Source organism: Helianthus annuus, chromosome 17 (assembly GCF_002127325.2).
Source record: "Helianthus annuus cultivar XRQ/B chromosome 17, HanXRQr2.0-SUNRISE, whole genome shotgun sequence".
In the NCBI taxonomy this organism is placed as follows: domain Eukaryota; kingdom Viridiplantae; phylum Streptophyta; class Magnoliopsida; order Asterales; family Asteraceae; genus Helianthus; species Helianthus annuus.
This window is the reverse complement of record NC_035449.2, coordinates 191,679,296-191,702,878: the sequence shown is the minus strand read 5'-3', so window position 1 is coordinate 191,702,878 and position 23,583 is coordinate 191,679,296. Positions and strand designations below refer to the sequence as shown.

At 34.7% G+C, this 23,583-nt stretch overlaps 1 protein-coding gene and 2 long non-coding RNA genes across 4 annotated transcripts; 2 read left to right on the top strand and 1 right to left on the bottom strand.

Annotated features, from left to right (window-relative positions):
• The first annotated feature begins 1,846 nt into the window (after positions 1-1,846).
• On the top strand, positions 1,847-3,784 carry LOC110921377. Of its 2 annotated transcripts, XR_002582381.2 has the most exons (4): positions 1,847-2,200; positions 2,314-2,496; positions 2,823-2,894; positions 3,668-3,784. It is a non-coding gene; the product is annotated as an uncharacterized LOC110921377 (long non-coding RNA). The 2 variants fall into 2 exon arrangements; XR_002582380.2 differs by having other exon boundaries at positions 1,848-2,496.
• Positions 3,785-7,857: 4,073 nt separating this feature from the next.
• On the top strand, positions 7,858-20,785 carry LOC110920778. The gene is made up of 7 exons (XM_022164975.2): positions 7,858-8,412; positions 11,342-11,482; positions 11,987-12,352; positions 14,296-14,538; positions 16,599-16,691; positions 17,718-17,918; positions 20,384-20,785. The coding sequence occupies exons 1-7, from the start codon at positions 8,104-8,106 to the stop codon at positions 20,594-20,596; spliced, it is 1,566 nt and encodes a 521-aa protein (XP_022020667.1). The 5' UTR covers positions 7,858-8,103; the 3' UTR covers positions 20,597-20,785.
• Positions 20,786-22,327: 1,542 nt separating this feature from the next.
• Positions 22,328-23,288, bottom strand: LOC110925908. Its single transcript, XR_002584856.2, has 3 exons — positions 23,081-23,288; positions 22,911-22,941; positions 22,328-22,410 (listed from the first exon to the last, which is right to left on the bottom strand). It is a non-coding gene; the product is annotated as an uncharacterized LOC110925908 (long non-coding RNA).
• Positions 23,289-23,583: the final 295 nt, after the last annotated feature.

The window sequence follows — 23,583 nt, the reverse complement described above, 5'->3', positions numbered from 1 at the left end:
ATACCAAAAACCCTAGGATTTTTCACGTAAAATGAACACTCAATGTCTGAGTGACAAGTGTTTTGTGAGTTGATATTTGAAAGATCAGAGTAATGATTCTTTTTGACAGATGGGTAAGCAATCCAATGGTTTAGGAGATATTGCAATTTTCATCTATACACATACGATACTAATCCAATGGTTTAGGAGATAGTGCCCATACGCATACGATACTATACATGCAGTGAGTGAGTGTATATGAGGTGAGTATACTAGTTATTCTTTACTTGTTCTCCAATCTATTCATTTTTGTTTATATACAATTATTATTATTATTCAACTTTTTAACAATTAAAGGATAATTGATGTGTTTAATAAATTTTATTTTATCTTCTCCGTTTAATATTTTGTATACCCTCCTGATCAAATAGATATTACAATCAACCTTATTTCTATGCACGATGTAAGAAATGCATACAATTACATTAGTTTGGTTAGCTAATTTACTAAGAAAAGAATATTGTGGAACCATTGGCGAAGCTTTATTGTGGCCAGGAGGAGATGCCACGGCTCCCACCGATTTTTCGCACATATTGTTTATTTCACTGAATTTTTTTAATTATTTTAATGAAAAATATTTTATTTTTAAGAGTCTGGCCCCACTGATTTGAATTATGAGAGTCTAGCCTCCGCTGATTTTTTTTCGTTCAAGCTCCGCCACTGTATGGAACACCGCACCGGCATACGCGATATTCCGATGAACTCTTGTACGTCCTAGAATTACGCTTGACATCTAACACAAGTTCTATCAAGTAAGTTTTCAGTTTTGTTTTATCGTATGCGTTTTATGATTATACGACAGTTTATCGCATTCAGTAATCAAACCTCTTTGCCATTGTATAATTTTCAAATTAACGGCTTCGATTTCGAAGAGGATGAAGACCCGTTCTGTGTTTTTCTACGTTTAGAGTCAAATTAATCATTTTATTTACTACCCACTTTATAGATATGAATGTGTTATTATTAATATAATATTATATAAGTAATCCAACCTAAGTAGTTCTTTCTATTGCAGAACAATATTTTAATAATTTAAATCTTTGTTTTTGTAAATTTTTATAATTCCGTAACGGAGTTTATTTGTCTTATAAAATTAAAAAATAGATTTTTCATACTGAACCACATCAGATATCGGAAACACATGAGTCACCACAAAAAATAAAAATAAAATCTATAAAACTAATATTTGACTAATCTGACGTTAGGTTATCTCCACTTCATGGAAAAGACGTTGAGGTACTGAATTTAAAACAACTTATGGTACTGAATTTAAAACAACTTATGTGCACAAATTTTTGTTTTTCTCTACCTAGTTGGAGATTTAAAATTTATTATTACGTGACATTTATATTATTGTTATATCGTTATACTGAACTGTTTTGGAATTTGAATGTGAAATCCGATTATTAATACCGAATGTGAAATCCTACTCGCTTCTAAACATATTACGTGGAAATATGTATTAATATCGTTTACATTGAAATACGAACTTATATTGACACATCCATAAAAATAAGGATGTGAGAAAATAGTGTTTTTCTTTTTAATTTACATCAAAACGTATACCTACGTAAAACGTATATAAAAATAAACTTTTGACTTTTGATATTACCATTAATATTATATATATATATATATATATATACACTTTATGCTATATAAATTAGCCTATATCTCAAACATCGCCCTTAACTCATATTTGATTACCGCTATAACTGCATAGATTACGGTACCTTCTTGTATGAATCAGCTTATTACCCTAATAATGATAGGTTGTCTTTAACTTGCAAGCCATGCCGCATGACATGACATCTAATGCTGGTTTGTAATAGTTACTTTCAAGTATATATATTGGGGTTGGTTAACGTACAATTGACCTTAACGTACTATGCGTACGCAATGAAAATATAACATGCGGAATTGAGGTCATAACATGCGGATTTAAACACACAAACTCGGAAGACTACCAAACCCGGAACACTCACCATGCGGCTTCACAAAATCCGGACAACCTATTACATGTGGATTCACAAAATCGGAAAATATAACATGCGAACTTCCACAACTCGGAAAATATAATATACGACTTCACAAACCCGGACACCTATAACATGCGGCTTCACAAACTCGGAAAAATATAACATGCGGATTAAGGCCAATTGTACACTACACTTTCTCTCTGTATATATATTTTCAAATTTCATTTTTCAAACTTATAGATATATATATTTTTTTCACATAACCTATTTTTGCATGTGACATCTGACGTGGCAGCTGGTAAATAGGGATGGTGAGACAGTTGGTCTTTATAGCTATGCACAATGCACGGAGGCAAACTGCTGTTGTAAAACTCCTAAAACTGAATTTAGCTCTCACACAAATACTGATACATCATCAAAGATTACATTACGGTTTCATTCAGGTCATTATCATGACCGTTATGAAGAGCTCACCAAGGTATATATTATTATTATTTTAGCATTTCACTATTTTTTTTTTACATTATGCATTTTAAATTGCAATCTTCATAAGTGACCGTTATAAAGAACTCACCAAGGTATATATTATTATTATTTTAGCATTTCACTATTTTTTTTTTTTACATTATGCATTTTAAATTGCAATCTTCATAAGTGACCGTTATAAAGAACTCACCAAGGTATATATTATTATTATTATTATTATTATTATTATTATTATTATTTTAGCATTTCACTATTTTTTTTTTACATTATGCATTTTAAATTGCAATCTTCATAAGTGATCTGTTTCTTTGTGAATAGGAATTTCTTCCTGATCTGATCATCGCTCCAAATGCTGGTATTGCTGCTTACAAAAGCTGGTTACCAACTATTGTATGTCTTTTCACTATTCACCATATTTTTTTGACAGATTCTGAATGCGTTTAATTAAGTTAAGTGTTTGAATGAAATGTGAAAACAGTGTTTTATTAATATTTGAGTAAAATGCCATTTCGTCCCCGAGGTTTGGCCAGTTTTGCGACTTTCGTCCAAAGGTTTGTTTTTCCGCATATGGATCCAAAAGGTTTGAAAGCCTGCCATCTTTCATCCGGCTTGTAACTCCATACATTTTTCTCCGTTAAGTCAGAGGTATTTTTGTTAACTTAAAGGACAATTCGGTCTTTTACACTTATGGACTCGCTTGTACAGTATGCTAAATGCTTGTACATAAAGTGAAAAGACCGATTGCCCTTTAAGTTAACAAAAAAAGATGAAAATACCCCTGACTTAACGGAGAAACATGGATGGAGTTAACGAACCGGATGAAAAATGGCAAGATTTCAAAACTTTTGGATCCAAATGCGGATGCGGAAAAACAAACCTTTGGACGAAAGTCGCAAAACTTGCCAAACCTCAATGACGAAAATGGCATTTTACTCTTAATATTATCTTAATTGTTTGACTAAAATGAGTTAGGATGTATGTGTTAATAGTGTACTTTGGGTTACTTGTTTGACCCTATAGACCAGTCTCCTTGTAAGCCTTTGTTAAGAATTGACATTTGACCCGTTTGATATAAAATACAATCTGAAGCGTGGGTCGAAATTACCACCTCTATGTTGTGAATTTGCGAGGATTAAAGCTTTCAGTTTGCATTGTAATTTCAGGAACTGATACGTGAAATAGAGATCCCAACCGTTTTTTTCTGATTATTGTGAAGAAGCTTGTCATCTTGCAGCCAACTGTATACGCTCTGTGACTGGTACTCCACTCACGATTCCAGTAAGTTCACTATATTTTCTTATTATCACTATTTTCGTGTTCTTCAGCATCGGACCTTGGCTTACCAAGGTTCGGTGTTGGACACACCCTTTTGCGACTACCGAGTACCGACGTTCTTAGTGCTCAGTGCATCGACCATAGTGCTTTTGCTTGAACTTTGTCTCTTAATTTTAAATCGTGTGTGCGTTAGACGAATTGGACATAATATGTGACCTGTATTTTCAAAACATAAGTATTTATTAGGTCTCAGATATTCATAAATAGTCTCACAGAAGTGTGACTTCAACTTTAGATGTGTGGTGCTTAAACATAAGATGATTAGTTTAAATTTGATCTTAATCAACTTTTCGTTTGTGGTGCTTTACTTAAAAGTATATGTTGATCATCATATTAGCAACATTAAGTGAGATTACATGCTATGGCACATGAGTAATCAAATCCAACCTAACAACATGATAATATATGCACCATATGTTGCCTACTTGGTCAAAATAAGCTTTTAAATGTCATTCGATAGTAAATTTCAACAACTCAAATATGGTCCCTCATGCTTCATTATTATTTCATTTAACTCGTACCCTTAATTTTTGTCTTATCTCATAGCCCAACCAACAACTTTGTCCAAAAATATCATAGCCTTAAAATGTTTCATAAAAATATAAATAAAGTTAGGATGTTACATAAAAGTATAAAACACAATCATTTAGGTTGTTGTTACGGGCTCACGCCCTTTTATACACATTAGCAGTTTAACGCCTACTATACCGCTCTACCTTCCATGAATGGGCGTTAGCCTGTCGCAGCCCTCGACCCCTGCCCCGGGAGCGGGTGCCGCGAGCTCAGATCAGATGGTATCGGTGTTTATAAATTTGGCAGCGGAAATGACATCAGGACCGTAGTTAAGAAATATTTTATTAAAGTTGAAACATCAAACTTTTTATAATAAATAAATGGGATAAAACCCAAGTTTCCATTACAATACATTGATAGGGATAAACCCTAGTTTATTGAAAATAAACTTTTTGTTATTTAGGTAACTTTTATAGCCACTTTTACAAGTCTTCGGTGCTCTCCAACTGGCTTCTATTAGCTTCACATTAAGTTATCTGAAACACGTTTGAAAAAAGTTTTATCAGCAAGAAATACTGGCGAGTGCATCCCAGTTTAATCAAAATAGTTCTAATAAGTATTGAGAGCGATTACAATGTTTATATCTACACAGTTACTCATTCAGTAGTGTCAACACCTGACTTGTGGGTCATGTTACTCATTGGCTAACTCTTTGTTCAATAGTAACGGATTCAAATAATGTATACAAAACCCCAACATACCGACAATAATTGTAGAATACATAGACTCAATCACTGTTAAGTATAATTGAAAACATTTGAGGTTTTGGTAAAAAGGTGACAAAAAGCAAGATGTACTCACAGTGTTTACTTAGGTAAAACTAAAGCTTCCTGGTGAATCTCCTGGTTATTATCTAAAAATTAAACAATGCACACGTGTTAGTAAAATAACCCAAATCACATTAACTGTACAACTCGAGACAGAACTCCAATGACTGAGTCAGGCAGAGCCTTGGCATGCATTACAGAGTCCTAGATCAATCGGGTGTAACACGAGACAGAACTCTAACGACTGAGTCAGGCAGAGCCTTTACATACGTTACGGAGCCCTAGATCGATCGTGTAGGGTAACAAATAGGGTTATAATACTTACAATGAGGCAGAGCTTCGCTTTATAGGGGTATAATACCCAAGAGTTTTGACTAATAGAAAGTTGAGAGAATTCAGAAAATGAACGACGATCAAATGAGCCTCGACCCCCCTTTTATAGGCTGATCCGGCACCGAGTCGCGCCCCGCGACTCCCTTGGCTTCGGCCTTCGCGGCCCGCGAGACTAGTAGACTAGGCCCTAGCCTTGTCGAGTCAAAGGTGTAGGCTTGATGTGTAACCGGACACATGGCAGACCAGGGTTTGGCCTGGTGTCAAGTTGTCGCGGCCCGCGACGGCCTGGCTTGACCGGGTCGCGGCCCGCAAGGGCTTCACATATTTGTTTTATTTGATTTTTGTAAATATTAAGGTATTTCAGGCCCGTTTCTCGTATACAAGGTATATTTTAGGACGTTTAGGGCGATGTTAAGGGGTTTTAGGGAGGTTGTTATAGCCCCTCTACCGGAAAAGCAGCTAACGAGCGTGATAGAGGAATGGCAGTGAGCCTCATGTGTTTCAACCAATCGGATTTATTGTTTCTTATTTTAATTTTCTTTAAATATTGTTTAATAGAGTGGGGTAGTTAAAACTTGTGAAACCACTACACTCTAAAGGTGAAAAAACTGAGTGAGAGCTCATGCCTACGTGGCACTGATGTGGCAAACCCTTTATGACGTGGCGGTTAAAAATAGTGGAACCATAACACATAACTTTATCAAAGATACTCAAAGCACATGTTTATAGTTTTACGAGACCCACTAATTATGTTAGCCTGATAGTAGATTTTTTATTTATTTATTTACCCTTCTTATGCAAATCCCTTAGATTAGTTCTACGAACCCCTTTAAATTATTTGATTTCTTGCAAAGTTTCCATTCAACTTCGATAAAACACAATTCGGATACACAACATTATAATTTTCAAGAAGCGAAAGAAAGTTTCTCACTTTTACTTCGAAATATCATAACAGCGTTGTTGTAAAACTTTAGACTTAGCTTTTCTCTTTTAAACGTAATTTGAACTTGAAAAAGGTTAGATAGAAATTCTTAATTTTATATGATGATATAAACTATTCAATAACGTTTCGCATCATTGATAAGAAACAAAATAAAATGTTGAAAGAGACTAGATTGATGGTAAAATAGAATCCTGAGTTGCAAACAATGATTTGATTGATGATGAAAAAAAGAGAATTTTTGGTTTAGTTCTTCACCTTAATGACAGAAAAAAAAAAGAATTGATCAAATTTTATCGAGTCTAACAATAGAAAAAAGGGGTTAATCAATTTTGATTAAGTCTTGACTTGTAGTTATCATTTATCAAATAATTCTTTGTTTTGTTTCAACACTTCAATTAACAAATTACAAACAACTAACGGGTAAATGTGCAACAAGCTGCGCCGTAACCCATTTTTGAATTGCAAAACCGATCCTACAAAAAACGAAGTGACTTTTAAGGGTCGAGAAATTAATATTCACGACATGTTGGACCTTGTTCAGGAATTCCATGGCCTATGCGGCTAGGGAACCAAAAGTATCAAAAGCAAATGAGATCCAATCCTACCAAAGACGAAACGACTTTTAAGGGTCGAGAAATTACTATTCACAACCCACTGGACACTGTTCAGGAATTCCACGGCTTCTGCGGTTAGGGAACCAAAAGTATTAAAATCAAATGTGATAAACACGTGTTGATTCTCTAAACAAGTTTTCTCGTGTTTAGCGACCTTGCCTAATTCCGCCTTCAATGCTGCTTGGCTAGCAACAAACCCATTATCCCTAAGCCCTACAAGAGATGACACTTCTGTAAAGTCCACACAAGTGTGTTTCCCCCTGCTAGGGGTGTAAATGAGCCGGGCCGAACCCGACTAGGCTCGAGCTCGGCTCGTTATATTTTTACGAAGCCCGAGCTCGAGCCTACGTATTTAAACTCGAGCTCGGTTCGTGAGTAAACCTCAAAGCTCGAGCTATTTTGAGAACAATCTCAAACTAGCTAAAAGCTTGGCTCAAGCTCGCTTCAATATTGCTTAAACAAAGCTCGAGCCCGGCTCGCCAATGTTTTCATTATCATTATTGTATTATATATATAAAAAATAAAATTATGTTTGGGTTCGTTTAGGCTCGTGAGCCTAATAAGCTTTGTATTTCAGGCTTGAACTCGGGCTCGATAACTAAATGAGCTCTATTTCATACTCGAGCTCGGGCTCGTTAATGCTCGACTTATTTGAGCTTTTAACCAAGACGATCATAAGTATCTCTCAAACCTAATTTATTTACACCCCTACCCTGCCTACCCAAACACAAAGAATATTACACCTAATAATTTATCAAAGATACGAGAATCTGTTATCCACCTATCAAAGCTTCAAAAAACCCTTAATCATTTGCTAAAATCCATAAAATAACAAAAATATCCAACAAACAAAAACCCCGTCTCGATATCCACAACACAAACATTGACTTCACCGTAACAACATTCACAACCAAATTCACTCCCAAACAGTTCAAAAAATGGATCATCAAATTCGCTAACAATCTTCAACAAACTCGTCAAAATCCACACCTTCATCATCACAATCATCATCATCTGAATCGACTCACTCAACGATGCGGTTATGGACAGTGTTATATGTTCTTCTACTGTTAGGTTTAGGGTTTTCACCGGAATTTGGGGCTTCGTTGAAGCTTCCGTTCGCAGTAGACGATTTGCTTCCGGTTTTACCGCGGCAGATCTCGTGGCCGGTGATGAATAGTTTCGGTAAGGCGGTGGATCTGTTGCCGTCGTTTGTTGGAACGATTTCGCCGAATAATGGATCGGTGAAGTGGAGAGGTGCGTGTTTTTATGGAAACGAAGCGCGTATGGAGCTTACTGGAGGTGATGAGCGTGGTTTAGGAGGTGGTGTTATCTATCTCAAGGTTGATTTCTGTTTGTTTTTGTGTGTTTTGATATATACATATATATGTGTGTGTGTGGAACTGAAACATATTAGAATGAAATTAGGAAGATTATTGATTATGTGCTTTGATATTTGACCTAATTAGTTGTAACAAAAAAAAAAAAAAAAAAACTAAAGGCTACTTGAATATTGTTGTGATTATAAGATCAGACATGTGACTTTTAGGGGCTGTTTGTTTACCTCTTAACGAGGCTCTTAATGGTTCGGATCTCTTACTGGTTCAGCACTTAATGGTCCAGACTGTTTGTTTCACGAAATGGTTAAGATTTATACAGAGTCTGAATGATTAAGACCTCTAATCTGAATTGGTCAGACATTTGCCCTTGAATGGTTAAGAATTATACAAGCTCTTAATGGTTCAAACATCTTACTGGTTCAGCACTTAATGGTTTAGACCTCCTACTGGTTCAGCACTTAACCATTCAGATGTTGCCAAACAGCCCCTTAGTATGTGGTGTTGTTGTGAAAGTTTATGTATATGCTTAGTTTGTTTTTGTGTGTTTTTGTATGTTTTGATGAGTTGATGTGGCTTTAAGAATGACAAATAGTGAAACCTATTAGATCATCGATTATATGCTTTGATGTGTGACCTAACTATAAGAACATCACTTTTGTATTTCTTTGTGTGTTTTGATACGAACATACATACATATATATATATACATACATATATATATATACATACATATATATATATACATACATACATATATATATATATATATATATATATATATATATATATATATATATATATATATATATATATATATGTGCGCGCGCGTGTGTGTGTGTGTCTGTGTGGGTGGGTGGGTGTGCGATCATTGTGAAAGTTTATGTATATGACATATGTGTAGATTGTTTTTGTATGTTTTGATGAGTTGACATGAATTTTATTGTTTGATTTTAGTTATGTGATGATAAGTATTGATGTATACAGTCTAGTTTTAATGAGTAGTAAGAAGAACAAATAACGAAACCGATAAGATCATTGATTATATTATATGCTTCGATGTGTGACCTAACTATAAGAACATCACTTTTGTATGTTTTAGTGTGTTTTGGTTGATTGATGTGGATTTAGTTTGTTTGATTTTAGTTATGTGATAAATATTGATGTATACAGTCTAGTTTTAATGAGTTCTAAGAATAACAAATAACGGAACCTATTAGATCATCGATTATATGCTTTGATGTGTGACCTAACCATAAGAACATCATTTTTGTTCCTTTTTTGTGTGTTTTGATACAAAAAAACACACAGACACACACATATATATGTGTGTGTGTGTGTGTGCGCACGCGCTATTGTTGTGAAAGTTTATGTATATGTGTAGTTTGTTTTTGTATGTTTTGATGAGTTGATATGAATTTTATTGTTTGCTTTTAGTTATGTGAGAGTGATAAATATTGATGTATACAGTCTAGTTTTAATGAGCTTTAAGAATAACAAATAATGAAACCTATTAGATCATCGATTATATGTTTTGGTTGATTGATGTGGATTTAGTTTGTTTGCTTATAGTTATGTGATAGCAGTTGATGTAAATATGGAACTGAAACGTATTAGAATGAAACTAGGAAGATTATTGATTATGTGCTTTAATAATATGTGACCTAATTATAACAAAAAAGTGAAGGCACTTGAGTATTTTAGTGATAATAAGAACATCAGTTTTGTGACTTTTAGTATGTGCTATTGTTGTGAATGTTAAAGTTGTTTGAACTAAATGGAACATATATGAAACTTGATTAAGATTTTTATTGTTGTTTTTAAGTTATTCCTACATCAAGTAGGAGGTAATTGTTAAGAAAAAGGTCAGTGAATGATAACTATGTTTTGTAATTGTTTTATTTAGGTCTTACAGTTTAAAATATTGGTGAGAGTTGAGTAGTTATTGCAGTTAGAATCCGGGAAGATCATCGAGTATTTTCTTTGATATGTGACGGTGTGACCTAACTATAAGAACATCACTTTTGTAACTTTCAGTATGTGCTATTGTTGTGAAAGTTTATGTGAATGTTAAAATTGTTTGAACTAAATGGAATGGATATGAAACTTGATTAAGATTTTCATTTAATCAACTTCAAGATTAACAACAGTCAACAAACGAAACTGAGAAGATCATTGATTATATAATCTTTGATATGTGACCTGGCATCACTTTTGTAACTTTCAGTTTATGTTTTTCTTGTGAAAGTTTATGCGAATGTTAAAGTTGTTTGAACTAAATGCAACGTATATGAAACTTGATTAAGATTTTGATTTTTTTCTTAAGGTTAACCTACTTCAAGTGGAGGTAGTAGTGAAGAAAAGGGTCACTAAATAGTAACTATGTTTTACAATTGTTTTATTTAGGTCATTCGTTTTTTGGTTCGGGCTGTTGTATGGCTTTTGTTGCCCGTTTCGGTTGTTAGGGGTCCTTTAGTTGTTGTTTTGGGGCTTGTGGCTTGTTTTAGTTGTTTGGGGTCCTTTGGTTTGTTGTCTGCGTGTTGCTAGTTTCCCGCTAGCGTTTTTCTATGAATTTAAATTTAAAATAATATTGAAATTTGAGTAGTTTTTTGTAGTTAGAAAATTGTATGAGTGACTTGGAACAATATGAAAGTTGGTTACTCTGGATGAGCATTTGGTACTGCGTAGTACCCGATACCGAACCAGTACCGTACCGAGCTATTTTCTGTACCAATTCGGTACCCAACTTCTTGCATTTTTTTCGGGATCGGTACTTGGGTCGATTTACCTTTGAATGCCGGTACTGTACCGTACACTAGTATCCACTTTTTGTGTTTTTTGGGATCGGTACTTTTGGTTAGGTACCGGTATGGTACCAAGCTTGAATAGGAATCCTAATTGTGTTGATTTTAAACCTGCTTTTTTTTTTATACAGACTGCTGAAGCCCACAGTTACACATGTATGGATCTCTATGTCTTTGCTACACCCTACAGGATTACATGGGATTACTACTTCGTATCACGTGAACATACTTATGAATTTAAATCATGGGAGGACCCTGCAGAGTTGGAATATGTATGCTACGCTCATCTTAATTTTGTTATCTCTGTCGTAAAGGGTGGCAGTTTTGACCCATTTACTCACAAATGGTTTGATTTGGGACATGTTTAATCACTATCGGGTCTAGCTAGTAAAAAATGACTCAAAAGAAAACACTGTCAAATGGGTCAAAGTTCACCCAAAGCGTAGTTCTAATCCATAAAGCCTAGTTTATTACAGAAACAACACAATTTTTTTATGTAATCATATTTTATACACGTTCTATATGAAAATGGTTTATGTTGAATGTAACCAACCAACTTTTCTCAGTTTTAACTATTTAGTTCCTAAAATTTTTTTAGTGTTTTTGTCCCTAAAGTTCATTTGTCTTATTCAAATAGTTTATTCATGTTTGAACTAGACAAATAGAATTTAGGGACTATATCGATAAACTGAGGAAACTTTAGGGACTATATCGAAACTTATAAAGTTGTTATGCTTGATTCAACTTTTCAACCACTTGGCATTATTGATATTCAGGTAAAACAACACGGAGTCTCTGTCTTTCTAATGCCATCTGGAATGCTAGGAACATTGCTTTCTTTGGTTGATGTTTTACCGCTATTTTCCAACACAAAATACGGTCAAGATGCGAATCTTGCTTTTCTAAAGAACCACATGGGCGCTACTTTCGAGACACGACCTAAGCCATGGCGTGCAACCATTGATCCAAATGATGTTCATTCGGGTGATTTTTTAGCTGTTTCAAAGATCCGTGGACGATGGGGCGGGTTTGAAACATTGGAGAAGTGGGTCACTGGGGCGTTTGCAGGTCATACTGCGGTTTGTATGAAGGACGAGTTTGGAAATCTTTGGGTTGGTGAATCTGGACACGAGAATGAAAAGGTAAAGACGTATTGGAATTCGCTTAAATAGAAGATTTGAGTTGTATGTTTCACGGACTAATGTCATAGAAGAGCAACATATTTGTTTGTTTTGGTAATTTAGTGATGATTTAGAAAGTGCGACATGAACAAGAAACCGTCATTGGTTGATCTAACTAAAAATTAGCTCATGTCAAAGAAGTCTAATGAAAGGAAAGCACATAATTAAGTATAAGAGTAAAGTACACAGATGGTCCTGTGGTTAACCAAAGTTTTGGATTTAGTCCCTAGCTTTTTTAAAGTACACAGATGGTCCCTGTGGTTTGCACTTTCTAAAGTATTGGGGACTAAATGCGTTACAAAGTGCAAACCACAAGGACCATCCGTGCACTTCTGGAAAAAGTTGGGGACTAAATACGTTACAAAGTGCAAATTGTGCAAACCACAAGGACGATATGTGTACTTTTGAAAAACTAGGGACTAAATCTAAAATTATGGTTAACCACAGGTCCACAGGGACCATCCGTGTACTTTATAATTACTAAAGATGATTGCCAGCGTCAGTATGTTGCTATCATATGACATTAGCCCTTCAGTTTAAGTAAATTTAGAGATATCCGTAAATGTTTTGGACTCAAATCAATATCATCTTATCATCTTTAAGCAAATAGTAGATGTGGAAAAATGGGTGGGTAAGGTGAGTTGGGAAAGCGCCAAAAATGATTTCGGTCAAAACCGATCGTTTTGGCACGGGCCAGGTTGACCCAGATCACTTTTTTCTGAATACTTTAATAAATTAATAGCATGTCAAATATCATTATGAGAACTATATTGTTTAAGTAATAATCTGATCTTTTAGTTAAAATGAATATAGATTATAGGAGGTTTATGCATCAAACTACCCTTTGGAAATCTATTTGACCTGGAGTCCTTTTTTTTAAATTTTTTTCTTATTTATAATTTGTGTTTTTCTAACCTGAGGGCCATGGCTAACAACTAATGTTTTCAAAAAAGAAATATTAATAATTTTAAACAAAACTATCAACTACTTAAGGTGGCTTTTTTAACCTATGCAGTTAATGCGGTAAAATATCGGATATCGGTCAAGGACCGATATTTGAAATATAGGTTATCTCGGTGAGATATCGGTGGGATATCGGTAATTTTAATATAATGCAGAATTTATATATATAGCAATTTAACACCAACAATTCAGTGATATATCAGTGATATATCGGTTATATCGGTCAAATATCGGTGATATATCGGTTATATCGGTCAAATATCGGTCAATATTGCCGATAATATCGGTACCGATATTTGACACCGATATTTTACTAAGGGACCGATACGACCGATATAACCGATATATCACCGATATCAACTGCATAGTTTTAAACACCAACCACCTAGAGATGACTTAAATTTGCTTGTTAATAACTAAGTGTTCAAAACCATCAGATGGTGATTGTAAGAAGTTGGTTGTTAATCATAGCCCTAAGTGTGACGGTTAGCTTTTTTTCTTACAATTGTGTCTCAGTTAATAATATATGACCTGAATCAACCGAGTTTTATCCAGTTACAGATAAAAAATGACTTGAATCAACCCCGTACCATGTAAATGGGTCGAATATGATTACAAAAATTATACGTATCAATAATAACCTATTTTTTCCAACAAAAAGATTTAAGGGATTTTATACATATCGGGCGACTTTTAACTCATTTCCATGTAAGTTTTTTTTTTTTTTTTTCAACATTACCAAGTAAAGATGAAGTGTGACCTTTATTAACAGTTTCATAAATAAATGGGTCGCAATGGCCACTTTTATCAGGTTGGTAAATCATGTTACTAATATTTTTTTTAGAAAAGAAAACGCTCTGATTTAAATGTGATGTGGGGTACATAACATTTTACTTTCGAAAGAACATTCAGTTTTATGTTGAGCTATGGTGTTATTGTAGGGTGAAGAGATTATTGTGGTAATACCATGGGATGAATGGTGGGATTTGGCACTTAAGGATGATTCTAACCCACAAATAGCATTGTTACCATTACATCCTGAAATACGTGCGAAGTGGAATAACACTGCCGCATGGGAATATGCTCTAAGCATGTCGGGAAAGCCTTACGGTTATCATAACATGATTTTTAGTTGGATTGACACTATTGGCGACAATTATCCGCCACCTATTGATGCTCACTTGGTACGTTTACTCAACTACCGAGTGTCTATTTCTACTTTATTCATTAAAAGTTAAAAGAACTATTTTTGAACCTCTAGTATGAGTAATATAGTATTTTCTCGAGTAAAATGCCATTTTCGTCCCTGAGGTTTGGCCAGTTTTGCAAGTTTTGTTCAAAGGTTTGTTTTTCTGCATTTGGATTCAAAAGGTTTAAAATCTTGCCATTTTCATCCTGCTCGTTAACTCCATCCCATTTTCTTCGTTAAGTCAGGGGTATTTCCGTCCCTTTTGTTAACTTAAAGGGCAATTCAGTCTTTTTCAGGGGTATTCGGTCTTTTTACATAAAGTGAAAAGGAACAAATTGCCCTTTAAGCTATTAAAAAAGACTTAAAAAAGACGAAAAAACCCCTAACTTAACAAAGAAAAATGGATGGAGTTAACAAGTCGGATAAAAATGGCAAGATTTCAAACCGAGAAAAATGCTCGGATAGTCCCTGTGTTTTGCCTATTTTTTACCTTTAGTCCCTAAGTTTTTAAAATTACAGCAATAGTCCCCAACTTTTGCAATTTCGTTCCCGGATAGTCCCTAGCGCGGATGGGAGTTAATTTTCTCAGTTAAGTGTGTGTGAAATTACCTAAATGCCCTTAATATAAAACAAAATAAATTAAGCTGGGGCCCACGTTTTTTGTTTAAAATAATGATATTGCTGGTCAAAGTCAACATCCCTATCCAATAAAAACCCTAAGAGGTCGCCCCCAAATCACCATCATCACCACCGCTGCAACAGACCACCGTCATCACCACCGTTGCAACAGACCACCATCATCACCACCTACAAACCTACCGCCACCCACAAACTAACCGCCACCCAGAAATTCCAGAAGTCGATGCAGGCAGGTTATGTGTGTAGTATTCCAGAATTCCAGAAATCGATGCCGCCCAGAAATTCCAGAAATCGATCCATAAACCACCGCCACCCAGAAATTCTGGGTAATCGATGCAACACCTTCCACCGCACTGCTTTAATGGAGAATGGCAAATATGTGAAGAGAGTCAAATTAACAGTATGAAGTCAAACACTGATATTAATGAAAGTGGTTTTGGTGATATTCATGAATTTATGGTCACTGGATGCCTTTTTTGGTGTTAATTGTCGTAATATACACCTACTTTTGTAAACTGTGACTGAAAATTTGATGAATACATGTGTATGTTTAGGTATGCATAACCTTGATGACAAAAGATATTGCATACATATATGAAATCAACATGTTCTGCAGCACCTTCCACTCCACTGCTTTAATAGAGGAGGTGGAGACGGTAGTTGAGGGAATGAGGGGTGTAGGTGGTTGAGGGGAGGTGGTGGAGTTAATGGAGAGGATGATGGTGAATGATTTTAGGTTTTTAATAAAAAAAATGGGCCCCACCTGAGTTAATTTGTATTAACTCTTTTTGTTTTGTTTATTATTTTTTTAACAATAAGGGTATTTTTGTAATTTCACATCCACTTAACTGAGAAAACTAACCCCCATCCGCGTCAGGGACTATCCGGGAACGAAATTGCAAAAGTTTGGGACTATAGCTGTAATTTTAAAAAGTTAGGGACTAAAGCTGAAAAATGGGCAAACCACAGGGACTATTCGGGCACTTTTCTCTTTCAAACCTTTTGAATCCAGATGCGAAAAAACAAATATTTTGGATGAAAATTACAAAACTGGCCAAACCTCAGGGGACGAAAATGACATTTTACTCTATTTCCTCACTCACAAAAAAGGTCAAATAATATAGAATTTTCTCACTCACAAGGATAGTTTTTAACTTTTTATAAAATGTTGTCAAATATACTATATACAAATGTTAGATACTTAGATTTCTGTATTATGTTAAAGTCATCGATTACAGATTGATACAAATGGTACACTAAACCTCTTTTACTGACTCAAATGTACGAACACAAAAGTACAATGACTAAAACAGGACAAATGAAAATACTGTATTCACATAGTAGAAATTTGAGGAAATTTGGTTTCTTTTTTTTTGCGGTTAGCCATTTGTTATTTAAGTGTAAAGTACATTGCAGGTGATTTCTGTCATGTCTATGTGGACAAGAATGCAGCCTGCATATGCTGCCAATATGTGGAATGAAGCCCTAAATATGCGTCTTGGGACGGAGGTGAAGTTCTCATTCTAGAAGTTAATATTTTGCTCTAATAGTTTTTTAGGTTGTAATATTATCGAGGTGACAATTTAACCCATTTGGTTTAAAGCGGGTCGATTTTGCTTGTATATTTTATCTTAAACCTGTTGAATAGATGAATTCATATTCTTATAGCTAAAGCGGGAACAATAATTTTATAAAAATAATTATGAGATGCCACAAATTTGCATATCAATTTTCACCGAATATTACGTTCGCGAATTTGTATACAAATAATGCAAGCTAACTACGGTTTTGGAGAATGACAAGCAAACCAGCCAGTTTCACTGGTTTGGTTTTGGTGGTTTGGATTGATTTTTTTTTTAATTTTTTCCTTCAAAATTATTAGTTTGTATTAAAATGATAAAGATGATTTGTGATTATAATACATAAACATAACTACATATTTCAAGAATAAAAAGATATATAAATAATAAAGGTTAAATGGCCTGCTTTAAGTTCCAAACCAGACCAAATCGTTAAACTGTCAAACCGTCAAAACCGAACCGTTTGGATCTCAAACCAGCCAAACTAGCCGACTTGCTTTGATTTGGACGGTTTGGTCGTTTTAAGCGGTTTAAGAACATCTTTAAGTTTGGATTAGTAATAATTTGACTTTCATAGTTAAACGTAACACTATAATTATCTATACAGTAAATTACCCAAATTGTCCCTGAGGTTTGGGCACATTTGCCTGTTTCATCTAAAACGACTTTTTTTGTGCATTGCACTCCTTCACCTTTGTTTTTTTTTTTTTGCTATTTTCATCCTTGAGGTTGGCAATTTATTGCGACTTTTGTCCCTTGAAAATAGCCATCAGGGATGAAAATGTCAAGATTTCAAACTTTTTGGGATGAAAATGGCACCTCGGGGACGAAAGTCGCAAAAGTGGCCAAACCTCAGGGACGAAAATGGCATTTTACTCTTATTTATAACTTTTTTTTTAAGTGGACAAAGAGGTGACGGACCCTTTCCAGCCCATCTTACCACCTCTTCTTACAGGGGTTGGACTTGTATGAAATCTTAGAAGAGACCGAAAAACGAGGCATATCTTTTGATGAATTGCTCACAATCCCCGAGAATGATGAATGGGTGTATAGTGATGGCAAATCTACAACTTGTGTTGCCTTTATTCTTCAAATGTATAAAGCTGCTGGAGTTTTCGGCCCTGTTGCAGATTCCATTCAAGTAACCGAGTTCACTGTAAGTATCTCTTTTTTATACCCCCTAACTCAAAGCCATCAAGGGCGGGCCAATCTCGTAATTTTCCGAACTCGTAGTTGCTATAAGTTTGAGGTGGCAATTTCCACACATCTCTTTATAAATACGGGTCGATTTAGGCATAGTTGTCAATAGCCATCGCTATTAGCGTTGCGATGGATAGCGAGAATAGTGTCACTTTAATTTTTTTAATATAAATAGCAATTAAATATAGCTATAAAATAGCTGGATTTTAGTTTTTTTATTAAATATACATGTAAGATAGCATATATACCAGGGTTTTTTTTGATATAATATACATATAAAATTTTTAATTTCTTTTTCTAGGGTATCGCTATTTTTATAAAATAGCGCACGTTTATAAAATAGTGAACGCTATTTATCGCTATTTCTTGTGTAGCATAAGGTACCCTATCGCTATTTGTCGCTATTTGCCATTAACTATGGATTTAGGCTGTCTTTTTAGTAATTTCAGCATATCTATTTATACACATGAGTCGATTTAGGTTGGCTTTTTATGTCTCAAACGGGCCAAACAAGTGAAGTGAAAAAAAGTTAGGTAAAGGAGAAGACTCAAGGCATATGGGTTTAAAGTCTATTTATATAAAGAATGATTATTTTAATAAGAGTAAAGTACATGGATGGTCCTGGTGGTTTACCAAAATTTTGGATTTGGTCCCTAGCTTTCCAAAAGTACACAGATGGTCCCTGTGGTTTGCACCCCAACCAACAAATCTAAAGGTTTTGACGTCTCCAAGTTAGGGACTAAATGTGTTAAAAAGTGCAAACCACAGGGACCATCCATGTACTTCTGATAAAAGCTGGGGACTAAATGCGTTACAAAGCGCAAACCACAGGGACAATCTGTGTACTTTTAGACAGCCAGGGACCAAATCCAAAATTTTATTAAGCCACATGGACCATCCGTGTAGCTTACTCTTTTAATGACGGTATTGTTTTTTAGTCATATCTAACACATCACTTTATTTTGTTTTTAAAAATTTGAGAAAGTCTGTTTGCCGGTCATCCAAGTTTATTTTGACTGGTACATAAAATCGTTGACCCTTTTAACCTGAACCTTTTTGACCCGTTACTCAACCCTCCCGACTTTCTTATCTTGCAACCTCGAGTATAAATCTACACCTTTAGTTATCACATGTTTCTAATTGAGAATTTGAAATTTGCATGAAATTTGGAATCTAAGATGAGTTTATTTGATCTCGAAAACCAAGTATTTTTGAATAATGTTATTTTGAAATAGGTGGAATTACTTTCACATAATATTCTTCTATATCTTCAAGATTTCTCCAAAATTTATAAAACTGTATTACCCTTTTTACACTAAAGTTATCATATTTACTTATTCCACAGTAAATAAATTAAATAAGTTAATTATAGCATCATGTTATACTGAATAAACAAATTGTATCATCTCACAATGCATAATACTCTCTTTGTTTATTTGGTGAATTAATATATAGAAAAAGTGTAAAATAAATCACGGTTTAACGTACATCACGTACGACAACGTGCATGATTATAGGTATAACATGCGTGGTTAATGTTTTTCAACATGTCTGATTTGGGTTTTTTAGTTTATAACGTGCGTGATTTTGAAATGAACGTGCGTAATTACCTGTCGTACTGGTCGTACGTTAAGCCGTAATGTACGTTAACTGGCTTCTTAATATATAATAGTGAAAATTTTTATGCTATGTCTCCTGATACAAATAGATACAACTAGGGTTTCAAAAGTCAATTGGCCGGGTTAGGAGTAAAAATTGTTCATGAAAAACCGGGTTTCACGATTCGGTAAATAGTATTCTTGTGGATGTGATTTTCTTGGGGACACAATATCTAAAAGGATAATTCATTTTATTGAATGTAAATAGTTTTAACAAAATAAATAAATAAGAAAAGTACTTTTCTTGTGGTTGTGAATCTAACAATTACAGTACGTATAAGTATATTTAATTTAGAGTTAAATGCCATTTTAGTCCCTGTGGTTTGGGCCATTTTGCCAGTTTAGTCCAAATGTTTCATTTTTAACCTGTGGGTCCAAAAAGGATTCACAGTTGCCATTTTAGTTCACTTGGTTAACTTCATCCATTTTTTCTGTCAACGAGAAGGCCTATTCGGTCATTTTGTATGTAATTCTGTTAATAAAAGGGCAATTCCGTCGTATAAAATGACCGAATTGGCCTTCTCGTTAAGAGAAAAAATGGATGAAGTTAACCCAGTGGACTAAAATGGCAACTGTGAAACCTTTTTGGACCCACATGTTAAAAATGAAACCTTTGGACTAAACTGGCAAAATGACCCAAACCATAGGGACTAAAATGGCATTTAACTCTTTAATTTAATACGTATAGACTTAATCTAATCGATTTTGAGCCCAGGTTTTTTTCTTCACTTCTTTTTCATAAACATGTTTCATGGATTTACAGATTCGTGATGCGTATATGCTCAAAATCTTTGAAAACAACCAAACCCGACTTCCGAATTGGTGCAACAATGGTGACGATAAGCTTCCATTCTGCCAAATTCTTGGTAAATATCGTATGGAACTACCTCTATACAACACGTTAGAGCCGTATTCCAACATGAATGAAAACTGCCCTTCTCTCCCTCCAACTTACGAGAGGCCTACGCATTGCTAAACTTCTAATATTCCAAGTTGTGTATATTGAATCTGTTTTAAACCTCGTATTGTGTTGTTTTGCTACGTATGTCTACACGCTCATGGTATAGATGACGGTAAGCGTAAGCACTAATCTCTACTATTTTGTGATCGTCAAATGGTTATTGTAGGTGGGTTATGTGTGTATATGGTTTCTTATACTTCCCGACTTCTTGTTTTAATGATGCTTTATGGCATTGGTAGAAATTTCAATCGGTTTAGTAACAAACTGGTTGATTTAGTATGTTAACGATAGGGGTTTGCATGGTTATGGTCGGTGATCCAAAATCACAAACCAAACTTTTTTGGGCTGGGTAGGTCGATGGGTCCAATCGGTTTTACTTGTTTTGGTTGTTTGCGGTTTTAACTATAAGTTTTTTCCTTTCAAGATGATTAGTTTGTATTAACATCTTTTTGAAATGATAAAAATGGTTCATGATTATAATACATGCTAGTAGTATACCCGTCCGGACGGGTTTTTTAGTGTCGTAATGACAAGTTTTTATTTACATTAACATGTATAACATTGGCATGTATAATAAGGCTAAAAACGAAAAAGCAAGACTTGAGACAATTTCAGTAATTCAGAATGCATACTTTGAATCTTTAAACGAAAGAGTTAATTACTGTTTTTGTCCCTGTGGTTTGTCAAAAATCACTATTTCAGTCAATTAGTTTAAAAATTACGATTTCAGTCCCTGTAGTTTCACTTTCGTAACCATTTCAGTCCACCTCGTAACCATTTCAGTCCCTATACTTAACAGAATAATGGATTGAAATGGTTACGAAAGTGAAACCCCAGGGACTGAAATGGTTACGAAAGTGAAACCACAGGGTCTGAAATCGCAATTTTTAAACTAATGGACTGAAATAGTGATTTTTGACAAACCACAGGGACAAAAATAGTAATTAACTCTAAACGAAAACATAAAAACAGTGATAGTCAGTAACAATGTATGGTAAACAAAAATGAAAATAATTATAACAATCCAAAATCACCTATGAGTCAGACAACCTGAACCCGTTTTGGTTCAGGCTCCGCTCAAGTCTCAATTCACACTCTACAACTCAGAAGCTTGCTTGTATATGTAAATTTGCAGAAGTTGAAACTGAATTTTTGTTGAAGAAAAGTTCATAAGAAGCAGTAGTTGTCACTTCCGCCGTTTTAGGATCTGATGTGTCGCTTTTTTTTACTGCGCTTTCTGGTTTATCATCTTTTCCAACAACCTTCTTTTTTACAACTTTTCTTTTTATTTTCTTCTTTCCGCTACCAGTCTTCTGGACTGCAGCAGCTTCTTCTACCGGTTTCTTGTTTTCAGAATCATTTCCTTCAACTTTCGTCTCCATTTCTACATTGCTTTCAACTCCCTCTTTTCCAGACTCCTTCACTTTTCCTTTTGACTTTGCAGTGACTTTTGATGCCGACCCGGAGGATCCAGAAGCGCTGTTTTTGTCCCTGTGGTTTGTCAAAAATCACTATTTTAGTCAATTAGTTTAAAAATTGCGATTTCAGTCCCCGTGGTTTCACTTTCGTAACCATTTCAGTCCACCTCGTAACCATTTCAGTCCTTGTACTTAACATAATAATGGATTGAAATGGTTACGAAAGTGAAACCACGGGGACTGAAATGGTTACGAAAGTAAAACCACAGGGACTGAAATCGCAATTTTTAAACTAATGGACTAAAATAGTGATTTTTGACAAACCACAGGGACGAAAACAGTAATTAACTCTTTCTTTTTTTACTGGTGTTGAATCCTTCTTCACATCTTTGGATTTCTCAGATTCGGTGTCTGCGACAACTAATATAAAATCTCAGTTTTTAACACTTGCATAAAAGCAAAAAAATAGAGTAAAATACCATTTTCATCTGTGAGGTTTGGTCAATTTTGCGACTTTCGTACGAGGTTTGTTTTTCCTCATCTGGATTCAAAAGGTTTAAAATCTTGCCATTTTCATTCGGCTCGTTAATTCCATCTTTCTTCGGTAAGTCAGGGGTAATTCCGTCTTTTTTATTAACTTAAAAGGGAATTCGGTCTTTTTCAGGGTATTCGGTCTTTTTACATAAATGGAAAAAGATAGAATTGCCCTTTAAGTTAATAAAAGAGACAGAAATGCCCCTGACTTAACGGAAAAATATGTACGGAGTTAACAAGCCGGATGAAATGGCAAGATTTCAAACCTTTTGGATCCAGATGCGGAAAAACAAACCTTTGGACAAAAGTCGCAAAACTCGCAAATCTTCAGGGACAAAAATGTCGTTTTACTTCAAAAAAATATATACAAATCTTACCTTTCAAGCCTTCCTTTTTTTCACGGGAGATCTACGTAAAACAGATAAAAAAATATTAGTTTTACTTTCAGACAACCTTACAAAAGGTTTAGTTTTCTTATACAAGTGGTTCGGTTCCTTTTTTTTTTCTATTTATTTTTTTACTGCATGTAATATAGAAAACTGTATACCTCTCTTTTAAGAGTATGTAGACGTTCTCTCTCAGCAGTTGCTTTCTTGTTGGCAAGCCACTGATCCCTCCAACATCTACCGAAGGTAAACAATCTGATAAATCGGGAAGATAGAGAACAGTTACCTCTTTATGGCTAAAAAGCCCATCTTTTCCGACTTGATCGTAATGAATCTACAAACATAAAAAAAACATTATTAGAGTTCAATGCTAAAAGCAACATACAAAACAACTATATTATTATTACCTCAAGAAATTCCAATGCTGACAACTCTTTAAATCTAGTCCTGTGATGTCTTTGACATGCCTACACGATAAAATTGTTTATTGAGTAAACTGCCATTTTGATCCCTGTGGTTTGGTCACTTTTGCCACTTTAGTCCAAAACTCAAACTTTTTGCATCTGGGTCCCTGTGGTTTCAGTTTTATTGCCATTTTGGTCCAAAAATAAAATCAGGTCATATTTTTCTTATAAAATCCTGCTATTTTGTCATTTTCCGTAAG